Source organism: Chanodichthys erythropterus, chromosome 1 (assembly GCF_024489055.1).
Source record: "Chanodichthys erythropterus isolate Z2021 chromosome 1, ASM2448905v1, whole genome shotgun sequence".
Classification (NCBI taxonomy): domain Eukaryota; kingdom Metazoa; phylum Chordata; class Actinopteri; order Cypriniformes; family Xenocyprididae; genus Chanodichthys; species Chanodichthys erythropterus.
The window spans coordinates 678,111-690,325 of record NC_090221.1 but is presented as its reverse complement, the minus strand read 5'-3'; the positions used below and the strand labels follow the sequence as shown (position 1 = coordinate 690,325).

The 12,215-nt window shown below is 44.3% G+C and overlaps 1 protein-coding gene and 1 long non-coding RNA gene across 2 annotated transcripts; both read right to left on the bottom strand.

The window, feature by feature from the left end:
- Window positions 1–212: 212 nt before the first annotated feature.
- LOC137037402 (uncharacterized) lies at window positions 213–950 on the bottom strand. Its single transcript, XR_010897277.1, has 3 exons — window positions 910–950; window positions 688–768; window positions 213–562 (listed from the first exon to the last, which is right to left on the bottom strand). It is a non-coding gene; the product is annotated as an uncharacterized lncRNA (long non-coding RNA).
- Window positions 951–8,481: 7,531 nt separating this feature from the next.
- Window positions 8,482–9,563, bottom strand: LOC137023820 (CD48 antigen-like). Its single transcript, XM_067390912.1, has 3 exons — window positions 9,503–9,563; window positions 8,908–9,219; window positions 8,482–8,813 (listed from the first exon to the last, which is right to left on the bottom strand). Exons 1-3 carry the CDS (start codon window positions 9,561–9,563, stop codon window positions 8,482–8,484), a joined length of 705 nt encoding a protein of 234 aa, XP_067247013.1.
- Window positions 9,564–12,215: the final 2,652 nt, after the last annotated feature.

Sequence of the window (12,215 nt, the reverse complement as noted above, 5' to 3'; positions counted from 1 at the left end):
GTTCAGGGTATTTTACACTGTCCTTGTTGTACATGTCAAGTCACCTTTATTTATATAGCTCTTTTTACAATACAGATTGTGTCAAAGCAGCTTTACAGTGATGGACAGCTTCTCTAGAAGAAACTGTGGTAACACTTTATTTTACAGTGTCATTGTTACATATGTTACATGTAGTTACTATAGTAATAACTATAAATTATGCCTAATTACATGCAACTAACCCTAAACCAAACCCTAATCCTAAACCTATAGTAAGTACATGCAGTTACTTAATATTACTCAGTACTTAAATGTATAATTACAGTGTAATAAAGACACCTTAAAATAAAGTGTAACCAAAACTGGTGTCATTGTCCAGCTTAAGTTTCAAATCATTAGTTATTAATTTAGTTCATTTATCTATACAGCAGCTCTGGAGAAAACAGTGATGTCATCGTTACATGTATTTACAATAGTATCAATAGTATCAATATTTTATAGAGCGTTGTTCACTCAGTATTGTTCATCTCACTGATCGCATTCATGTATGTTCTCTGGGAGTCCTGACCTCTTCTTCTGTTATCTGTGAATAAAAGCACAGCATTATATCAAACCTCTCGTGTAGTGAGAAGACTGATTCAGTCATTCAGATGGTGTAAATGTGACTTTCTGATCATAGATGATTGTGAAAAGAGTCTCAAATCTCACCAGCTCTTCTTTCACAGATGATCCGTAGAAGAATAACAGTAGGAGCAGTTAGTGCTGCGATCTCAGCGATTGTTATAATCACTACAGCAAACAGACATGTTCAGATAGAGGTTACAGCACAAGACCACAAACAAACTCAGTCCATGAAACTGTAAATCATGATGATGAATGAATCAACACTGATATATGTATAATGAACTGCAATATAAAGACATTTCTTACCTCTGACTGACCATCCACCCAAAGTCTTGTTTTCTGATGAATCGTCTAAAAGGAGAAAAGAGCTGCATGAGACACAGAGATGTAATAATATTCATGGAGATGAAGGAGAGACCTGCATGAGTCCAGTTTTACTCAATTATGTGAATATGAACATATTAGTACTTGAATAGGTATTAATGTTGACTATCCAACCATCAGTCCACAGCAATAATCTCATATTCATAAAGTGCAAAGTGAAATCTGAAGTGAGATTGAGCACCTGGAGTTGCTGTTTCTGTTGGAGTTTCTGAAGTTGTTTCTGTTGCTGGAGTTGATTCTGTTGTTGGAGTTGATTCTGTTGTTGGAGTTGATTCTGTTGCTGGAGTTGATTCTGTTGTTGGAGTTGATTCTGTTGCTGGAGTTGCTGGAGTTTTTTCTGTTGCTGGAGTTGATTCTGTTGCTGGAGTTGATTCTGTTGCTGGAGTTGATTCTGTTGTTGGAGTTGATTCTGTTGTTGGAGTTGATTCTGTTGTTGGAGTTGATTCTGTTGTTGGAGTTGATTCTGTTGTTGGAGTTGATTCTGTTGCTGGAGTTGATTCTGTCACGGTTCATGAATCCGCTGTCTCATTCTGGTGTCTGTGTGATGGTGTGGGTGTGTCACCTGATTGTTTTGTGTGGGCGTCGCCGCTGATTGTTGATCAGCGGCAGCTGTGAGCAATTACCATCTGCCTATATAACGCCTTGTCTTTCGTCTCTTGTTTGTCAGATCGTTGTACGGTGTCCGCGTGTTGTTTCCTGTGTTGCTTGTTGTGTGTTTCCCTGGACTGGACTTTGATTCTTTGCTTCCTGGTTTTCGTGTTCTCGTTGGATTACTCTCTGGACTTCACGCACGGATTACTTCACGGACACTGCTCTTCGGTCATCACTCTTCACGGATCTTCACCGCCCATCGACGTCCCTGTGTTACCACTCTCCTGCTGACTGTTATATGTTCTTTGTGTATGTTGAATCTGACTACCTTCGGTGTGAAGCTCTATTAAAGAGATTTAACTTGCATCTGCATCCTTCCTTCATTCCGTGACAGAACGATCTGACCAATATGGATGCAGCGAGTTCAGCAGCTTTAACGGAGTTCATCAACCACAGCATCTCCCGCATGGACCAGCAGCAGGAGAGCATCACTTCCACCGGACGCGCTGTCCAAGCGCTGGTAACACAGGTGTCCGAGCTCTCCCGGGAACTTCAACAACTTCGCGCTCCCACTGCGCCACCCACACCGCCTGTTCCCCCTGCGTCGCTGGAGCGACGCGATCTACCGGAGCCCCGCCTGCCTGTGCCCCAGAGTTACGCCGGTGAGCCAGAGTTTTGCAGAGCTTTTCTGAATAAGTGTTCCCTGCATTTTTCTCTGCAGCCTCGTACATTCGAGCATGAGGAATCCAAGGTGGCGTTCGTCCTTACATTGTTGACTGGGAAGGCGGCTTTATGGGGAACGGCGGTGTGGGAGAATAAAGACCCATGTTGTTCCTCGTTCCAGGCACTCTCCGCCGAGATGAAGAGGGTGTTCGACCGTGCGGTGGCAGGAAAGGAGGCCGCTCGACAGCTTACCGAACTCAAGCAGGGCAGCCGCACGGTCGCGGATTATGCCATCCAGTTCCGCACCCTCGCGGCGGAGTGCCGTTGGAACGAGGAGGCGCAGTGGGATGTGTTCCTGCATGGGCTGGCCGGCCGTATTCACCGCGAGATTTACACCCTGGACCTTCCTCAGACTTTCAACGGGCTGGTGGATCTCGCTTTACGGGTGGATTCCCGCCTCCAGAAACTGGAGTTTTTGGAGGTCCCCAGCACCAGACTACAGGGAGCGGAGGGCCGGACGGCCAGCGCTGCTAATACGGTCGGTCCCGCCACAGATCCTGAGCCCATGCAGGTAGGGAGAGCTCGGCTTTCCCGGGAGGAGAGAGAAAGGCGGAGATCCCTGGGCTTATTCCTATACTGTGGAGCATCGGGACATCTTCTCAGGTCTTGTCCAGTAAAAGACCAAGCCCGATAGTAAACTTGAGGCTACTATCGGGCGGGATCTCCGCTGAGAAGTCCTCACCATCACCTCTTCTCCCGGTAAGACTGAGATGGGCGTCTCACAACATCACCTGCAATGCACTCATTGACTCCGGGGCTGAGGGGAACTTTATGGACACCAGTTACGCACTACAGCATGGACTACCCATCTCTTCACTTACTCACCTGGTTACAGTCAACGCACTCAACGGTCAACGTCTTCCTAACATCTCTCAGATCACGGATTACGTCACCCTCACCACCTCCGGTAACCACAACGAGAGGATTCAGTTCATGCTTTTGGACTCACCGCAAGCACCCGTAGTTCTCGGACACCCCTGGCTCACCAAGCACAATCCTCGGATCGACTGGCAACTCAACACCATCACCGAGTGGAGCACTTTGTGTCACAGGTCTTGTCTTAAGTCTGCTTGTCCCACTGTGTCTGTCTCTGTGTTACAGGAAAAGGCTGCGGATTTGTCTAACGTGCCCGCGGAGTATCTGGACCTGAAGGAAGTGTTCAGTAAGTCCCGTGCTGCTTCTCTCCCTCCGCATCGTCCCTATGACTGTGCCATAGACTTAGTTCCGGGTAAGTCTCCGCCTAAGGGCAAATTATACTCTCTGTCTGTTCCCGAGAGGGAGGCCATGGAGAAATACATTTCTGATTCTCTGGCAGCTAAGTTCATCCGCCCTTCCTCTTCTCCAGCGGGGGCGGGGTTCTTTTTTGTGGGGAAGAAGGACGGATCTCTGCGACCTTGTATTGATTACCGAGGGTTGAACAACATCACGGTAAAGAATACTTACCCTTTGCCGTTGATGTCTTCAGCCTTTGAGAGGTTGCAGGGAGCGTCCGTTTTCACTAAATTGGACTTGAGGAACGCTTATCATTTGGTCCGCATTAGGAAGGGGGATGAATGGAAGACCGCTTTTAACACCCCTAGAGGGCACTTTGAATACTTGGTTATGCCCTTCGGGCTTTCCAACTCGCCCGCGGTCTTCCAGGCACTCGTCAATGACGTGTTGAGAGACATGGTTGATCAGTTCATTTATGTCTACCTGGATGACATATTGATATTTTCGTCGTCTCTCCAGGAACATGTTCAACACGTCAGACGAGTGCTCCAGCGTCTGCTAGAGAATGGGCTTTTTGTCAAGGCGGAGAAATGCGAATTTCATGCACAGTCTGTTTCCTTTCTAGGGTACATCGTCTCGTCCGAGGGAATTCGCATGGATCCTGACAAGGTTAAGGCTGTGGTGGATTGGCCAAGTCCAGATTCCCGTAAGGCCCTACAGCGGTTTCTGGGGTTTGCCAATTTTTACCGGCGTTTTATTCGCAATTTCAGCCAGCTAGCCGCGCCTCTGACCGCCTTGACCTCACCACGAACGACCTTCAGGTGGTCAGATGCAGCTCAGGTTGCATTTGCCAAACTGAAGAGCCGCTTCGTTTCGGCTCCCATTCTTATCGCCCCTGATCCTTCGCGTCAGTTCGTGGTGGAGGTCGATGCGTCAGAGGTGGGGGTAGGAGCAGTTCTTTCCCAGCGGGCGCCCTCGGACGAGAAGATGCATCCCTGCGCGTATTTTTCTCATCGTTTGTCTCCCGCTGAACGCAATTATGACATTGGTAACAGAGAGTTGTTGGCAGTCAAATTAGCGTTGGAAGAGTGGCGTCATTGGTTGGAGGGATCGGGGGTGCCCTTCATCGTTTGGACTGATCACAAGAACCTAGAATATATTCGATCGGCCAAAAGACTCAACTCCAGGCAGGCTCGGTGGGCACTTTTTTTCGGACGTTTTGACTTTGCTCTATCGTACCGCCCGGGCTCCAAAAACATCAAGCCCGATTCTTTATCTCGTATTTTTGATCCATCCGAGCGCCCGTCCACTCCCGAGTGTATTCTTCCTGAGACATTAGTAGTCTCCACTCTTACATGGGAGGTCGAATCGAAGGTCCTGGCGGCCTTAGAAGGGGTAATGCCTCCGCCCGGGTGCCCACCGAACCGTTTGTTTGTGCCGGAGGAGTTAAGGTCCTGCGTCATCAAGTGGGGGCATTGTTCCAACGTGGCTTGTCATCCAGGGGTTAATCGAACCAGATTTTTGGTTAAGCAACGATTCTGGTGGCCTGCTATGGCTCGGGACATCCGCAGTTTTGTTTTGGCTTGCTCGGTTTGTGCCACTGGTAAGACGTCCAACCGCCCTCCAGATGGGTTACTCCAACCGCTGTCTGTCCCTTTGAGACCCTGGTCCCACATCGCTCTAGATTTTGTCACCGCCCTCCCACCCTCCCAGGGGTACACGGTCGTTTTGACCGTAGTGGACCGGTTCTCGAAGGCGACTCATTTCATTCCCTTGACCAAATTGCCCTCTGCCAAGGAGACAGCGGTTACTGTCGTAGACCACATCTTTCGGTTACATGGCCTCCCGGTAGATGTGGTGTCCGACAGGGGTCCCCAGTTTGTGTCCAAATTTTGGCAGGAGTTTTGTAGACTGCTGGGCGCGACGGCTAGTCTTTCCTCTGGGTTCCACCCCCAGACCAATGGACAGACCGAGAGAGCCAACCAAGATTTAGAGCGTATGTTGCGATGTTTGGCGTCCAAGAATCCTTCCTCCTGGAGCCAACAACTCTCTATGATTGAGTACGCACACAATTCGTTACCAGTGTCTTCTACGGGCCTCTCTCCGTTCGAATGCAGTTTAGGTTACCAGCCACCTGTGTTTCCCAGTCTGGAATCCGAAGTCGCGGTCCCCTCTGCTCACGCCTTTGTCCAGAGGTGCCACCGCACTTGGAACAGAGCCCGCGAGACTCTGTTGCAAGTGAGGGCGCGCACCAAGGCTAAGACTGATCGCCACCGGTCAAAGCCTCCCGTATACGTCGTGGGTCAAAAAGTGTGGCTTTCTACCAAGAACATTCCGCTCCGTTCCGTTGCCAATAAGTTAGCTCCCAAATTCATTGGCCCGTTTCCTGTCACTAAGATTATTAGCCCAGTGGCAGTCCGACTCAAATTGCCTCCGGCGTACAGGAGGATTCATCCCGCCTTCCATGTTTCCAAAATTAAGCCTGTTTTTCACTCGCATCTTAATCCGCCTACTCCGGTTCCCCCACCGCCGCGGCTCGTAGACGGGGAACCAACCTATTCGGTTAATCGCATTCTGGACTCGAGGCGGAGGGGACGCGGATTCCAGTACTTGGTGGACTGGGAAGGTTACGGTCCGGAGGAGAGAAGTTGGGTTCCTGCTAGAGACATTCTGGATCACTCCCTTATCGATGATTACAATCGGCAGGTAAGGAGTTCTGGGAACGCCGTGAGGCGTTCCGAGGACCCGGGGTACTGTCACGGTTCATGAATCCGCTGTCTCATTCTGGTGTCTGTGTGATGGTGTGGGTGTGTCACCTGATTGTTTTGTGTGGGCGTCGCCGCTGATTGTTGATCAGCGGCAGCTGTGAGCAATTACCATCTGCCTATATAACGCCTTGTCTTTCGTCTCTTGTTTGTCAGATCGTTGTACGGTGTCCGCGTGTTGTTTCCTGTGTTGCTTGTTGTGTGTTTCCCTGGACTGGACTTTGATTCTTTGCTTCCTGGTTTTCGTGTTCTCGTTGGATTACTCTCTGGACTTCACGCACGGATTACTTCACGGACACTGCTCTTCGGTCATCACTCTTCACGGATCTTCACCGCCCATCGACGTCCCTGTGTTACCACTCTCCTGCTGACTGTTATATGTTCTTTGTGTATGTTGAATCTGACTACCTTCGGTGTGAAGCTCTATTAAAGAGATTTAACTTGCATCTGCATCCTTCCTTCATTCCGTGACAGATTCTGTTGTTGGAGTTGATACTGTTGTTGGAGTTGATTCTGTTGTTGGAATTGATTCTGTTGCTGGAGTTGCTGGAGTTTTTTCTGTTGCTGGAGTTGATTCTATTGCTGGAGTTTTTTCTGTTGCTGGAGTTGATTCTGTTGCTGGAGTTGATTCTGTTGCTGGAGTTGATTCTGTTGCTGGAGTTGATTCTGTTGCTGGAGTTGCTGGAGTTTTTTCTGTTGCTGGAGTTGATTCTGTTGCTGGAGTTGATTCTGTTGCTGGAGTTGATTCTGTTGCTGGAGTTGCTGGAGTTTTTTCTGTTGCTGGAGTTGATTCTGTTGCTGGAGTTGATTCTGTTGCTGGAGTTGATTCTGTTGCTGGAGTTGATTCTGTTGCTGGAGTTGATTCTGTTGCTGGAGTTGATTCTGTTGCTGGAGTTTTTTCTGTTGCTGGAGTTGATTCTGTTGCTGGAGTTGATTCTGTTGCTGGAGTTGATTCTGTTGCTGGAGTTGATTCTGTTGCTGGAGTTTTTTCTGTTGCTGGAGTTGATTCTGTTGCTGGAGTTGATTCTGTTGTTGGAGTTGATTCTGTTGCTGGAGTTGCTGGAGTTTTTTCTGTTGCTGGAGTTGATTCTGTTGCTGGAGTTGATTCTGTTGCTGGAGTTGATTCTGTTGCTGGAGTTTTTTCTGTTGCTGGAGTTGATTCTGTTGCTGGAGTTGATTCTGTTGTTGGAGTTGATTCTGTTGTTGGAGTTGATTCTGTTGTTGGAGTTGATTCTGTTGCTGGAGTTGATTCTGTTGTTGGAGTTGATTCTGTTGCTGGAGTTGCTGGAGTTTTTTCTGTTGCTGGAGTTGATTCTGTTGCTGGAGTTGATTCTGTTGCTGGAGTTGATTCTGTTGCTGGAGTTGATTCTGTTGCTGGAGTTTTTTCTGTTGCTGGAGTTGATTCTGTTGCTGGAGTTTTTTCTGTTGCTGGAGTTGCTGGAGTTTTTTCTGTTGCTGGAGTTGATTCTGTTGTTGGAGTTGATTCTGTTGTTGGAGTTGATTCTGTTGCTGGAGTTGATTCTGTTGTTGGAGTTGATTCTGTTGCTGGAGTTGCTGGAGTTTTTTCTGTTGCTGGAGTTGATTCTGTTGCTGGAGTTGATTCTGTTGCTGGAGTTGATTCTGTTGCTGGAGTTGATTCTGTTGCTGGAGTTGATTCTGTTGCTGGAGTTTTTTCTGTTGCTGGAGTTGATTCTGTTGCTGGAGTTTTTTCTGTTGCTGGAGTTGCTGGAGTTTTTTCTGTTGCTGGAGTTGATTCTGTTGCTGGAGTTGATTCTGTTGCTGGAGTTGATTCTGTTGCTGGAGTTGATTCTGTTGCTGGAGTTGATTCTGTTGTTGGAGTTGATTCTGTTGCTGGAGTTTTTTCTGTTGCTGGAGTTGCTGGAGTTTTTTCTGTTGCTGGAGTTGATTCTGTTGCTGGAGTTTTTTCTGTTGCTGGAGTTGCTGGAGTTTTTTCTGTTGCTGGAGTTGATTCTGTTGCTGGAATTGATTCTGTTGCTGGAGTTGAGGCGTCTTCAGAGTTTCAGGTGATCAGTGGAGTCGAGTTAAGAGGAAAAACAGGATTAGTTAGTTTATGAGCACCTTATATTAAACTCAACTGACACTCTCAACTTCTGATGCTGAAAGGTTTTAGCCAGCAATTTTATTCCCAACTTTTTTTTTTTTTTTTAGAAATCTCAGTTTCAGAGTAATATAAAACTTAAGATCAAAATGTGGTTTTCTTACCCGAGTATGTGACAGTATATCTGACTGAGGTCTCGACTTTATTTCCTTTAGTAACCTGACATGTCCACTCAGTGTTGTCATCTTCATGGAGGAGTGTTGTAGTCAGAGTGCTGATACAGTGATGAGGAGAGGATGAGATCTGATATCTGGAGTCTGATCGCAGATTCACACCAGCTTTATTCACCCAGACCAGCTCAAATCCCACAGAAGTGAAGAGATTATTACAAGGATATCTACTATGTATATACAGCTGACAGGAGAGAGTGAAAGATCTGCCAGGTCTAATCTCAGTCTGTGTGGATGATGGAGAGACTGAAACAGAAATCACACACATTTATTTCACTAAACATTTGAGTTTAAAGAGAGAATTATGTTCTTTTATCATATAATGAACAGAAACACTGACCATGAAGAACATGCAGATAAACATTGATATCAGTATGTTTCTTTGTATTCACAAACTGTCTGCAGGTGTAACCTCCACGATCTTCAGTTGTGACTTTATAGATGTTCAGAGAGCAGTCAGACCCCAGACTCAGTCTCTCACGTCTCTTTATGTCATTATTCTTTATTCCCTTTTCAAATAATGTAACTGACTTTGAACTTTTACTATATATCCATGAAGTTGATGTGCAGACATTAAGAGCATTATTACAGGGCAGACTGATGTTCTCACCATCTCTGCTGAACACATGGAGATCTGTCTGTCCACTGGCACCTGAGACAGAGTAAATGTGTGTTTATATTGTACAGCAGATACTTTTTGACCACATAAATATCAAAGAAAAGTGGTCTTATATTCACCAGTCTAAATTAAATCATTTTAACATGACAGACTTTTCCATCAGATGTTTGATTGTAAGAGAGTGTCATATATTATGTCAAGTGTTAATGTGTTCAAACAACAGCATGAATGTCTGCAGGAATCAAATCTGACATATAATACAAACAATGATTATAATCACATTTGAAATATCTTGAATGGCACATGCATCATTTACCTTTGAGAAGAGAGCAGAGAAAAATCAGTCCCAGCAGATCCTTATTACTCTTATTAACCATTTTCTGTCTCTGTCTATCTTTAGGTGTTCATCATTCACTCAGTTCTTCCTTTAAACAGCATCAGCCCTTCCTTGTGGTCATTAACTTCCCATCGTCAGCCTAACGTGTAATAATGACACTCTGCTATAGTGACCTGCATCACATTTTGATGACAAATCATATTTAGTTTTATAAAACCTCAGTAAGACCAAATAAGGACTACTAAAACAAACATATTGTAAGCGTATATACAGATAGATAGATAGATAGATAGATAGATAGATAGATAGATAGATAGATAGATAGATAGATAGATAGATAGATAGATAGATATGCATATTTTGCATTTTAAAATATATTGTTTTTATAGATTTAATATGTCACCATTGTTTTTAATTTGTAACTCACACTGCTTCATTCATAGTTCTTTCCCACACTAAAGCTGTTAAGCACACAGTCTTGTACCTTTTGTCTTTTTATCTGATTTTCAGCTACTTTTTGGCTTCAAATCAAAGTTTGTAATGTTGTGATTGAGCTGATTTGGTTCATGTCAGAAAATGCTTAACAAAGACTTACACTTAAAGTCCCTGTGGAAAAAATAATTCTGGCACCAACCCTGCTTTATCAAGCCAACATCATAATACTTTTAAACAAACTATCTTAAATGTTCAATAAGAAAGACTGAATAAGAGTCATTTATGTGTTTGCTCGCTCAGTTCTAGAGCTTCTGACAGCAGGTCTTCCAGTTCATCAGAACATTGTTTTATTTAAAAGTAACTGATTTAACATAATTTGATGAAGTTGTGTCAATATTTGCTTATTCACTGGCTGTCACGGTTTGAGATGTGTTTTGTTCTGTTTGGTTCATGTTTAGAGTTTGTTTTTCATTAATCACATGTTCCCCTTTGTTCTTAGTTTCCCGCCACTTGTTTGTGTCCATGGTTTCTGATTTGATTAGTGTTTGTGTTCAGCTGAGTCTTGTTAATTAGTCTTGTTTAGTCCTCTGTTCTGCTTGTATTTAAGCCCATGTGTTCAGTTCCTTTGACAGTTCTCTGTTGCATTTACCCGGTTGTTCTGTTTGATTCTTATTGAAGAGTGTTTTGTTTCAATGTGTTTCTGTTTAAAGTTATTATTAATAAACCTGCACTGCTGCAATTAGATCCTGCATCCTGTCCTTGGTTTCGACCAGCGGTTACACTGGCACACATCATGGTGTTTCATCAGGGTATTTCAGGTCTTACAACATCAGAAAGCCTCACACAGACCACTGCAGCACAGCTGATCACACTGAAGTACAAGCAGCGGTTAATCATCAGCATCAGTAGTACAGACACTGAAGAGCAAAAAGAGCTCAATATTTTAATAATATATCAGAAAGAGCCATATACATGGTCATAATTTACATTAGGTGCTTACAGAAGAGTTCTGTCTTCATATGTTTTGGAAGATTGGGCAGGTGGACGGAAGAAGAGAAGTTAGGAGACGCCAGGCTCTGTTTGAGGGATAAGAATGAATCATGAGTGTTTGTGGGCGGATGACTGCTGATATCACTGGAAAACATGTCAGTTTGAGTGATTAATAATCAATATATAACCTGATTTTATTTTTTAAAAAGGTTTATATTTAATGCAGTAATCTTCTTTTGGGTCAGTGAACCTCTGTCCATTATTCAGATGCCTTACTGACCCCATCAAAAACTTGGGCTAAATGTCTTTCCTAAGTAATAATGTTGATTTTGTTTTAATAATAATAGTAACTAGACATTTTCTGAAGACAATGCGAGTGCTGCTTAAGAAGAAGATTATATTTAGTTATGTTCTTATTTTCTTCCTCCTCTTATTTTTGCAGTTAATAAGTGATTTAATTGAATGTCAGATATCATATTGATTTTTCTGGTGAAGCACACAGAACTCATTATAATCATGATTGTGTGTAAAGTTGTTGACAGTTTGTGTATTTGTGCACTATTGTATGTCAGTTGTAGTCTATATAGTGTGAGAGGTGTGTTCACACTGAACAGAAGTGCACTTTAAACACCTGGATGATGCACTCGATTAACTGAAAAATGAAGAGTTGAATGTTGGACGCTTCATACTCTCGACTGTCACAGATTTAAATATGTAGTGGAGGGGCTTCAGACTGATGATGAACCTTATAAAATTCATACACTACACAGCTGAGTACATAGTGTATAGTGCGTCATTTGGGACACAACTAAGTACACTGATGCCCATTCTGACACACGCCTGTGCTACTAGAACAAATGGATCTGGGCCGTGTGATGCGACCATATTCTTTTGCAAATATGTACAATTTTCAGCTCATTCAGCTCATCACCTGTCTGCTCGTGCATCTTTAGTGTATTAGATCCTGCATCCTGTCCTTGGTTTCGACCAGCGGTTACACTGGCACACATCATGGTGTTTCATCAGGGTATTTCAGGTCTTACAACATCAGAAAGCCTCACACAGACCACTGCAGCACAGCTGATCACACTGAAGTACAACCAGCGGTTAATCATCAGCATCAGTAGCACAGACACTGAAGTGCAAAAAGAGCTCAATATTTTAATAATATATCAGAAAGAGCCATATACATGGTCATAATTTACATTAGTGCTCTCAGAAGATTCATATGTTTTGGAAGATTGGGCAGGTGGACAGGAGAAGAGAA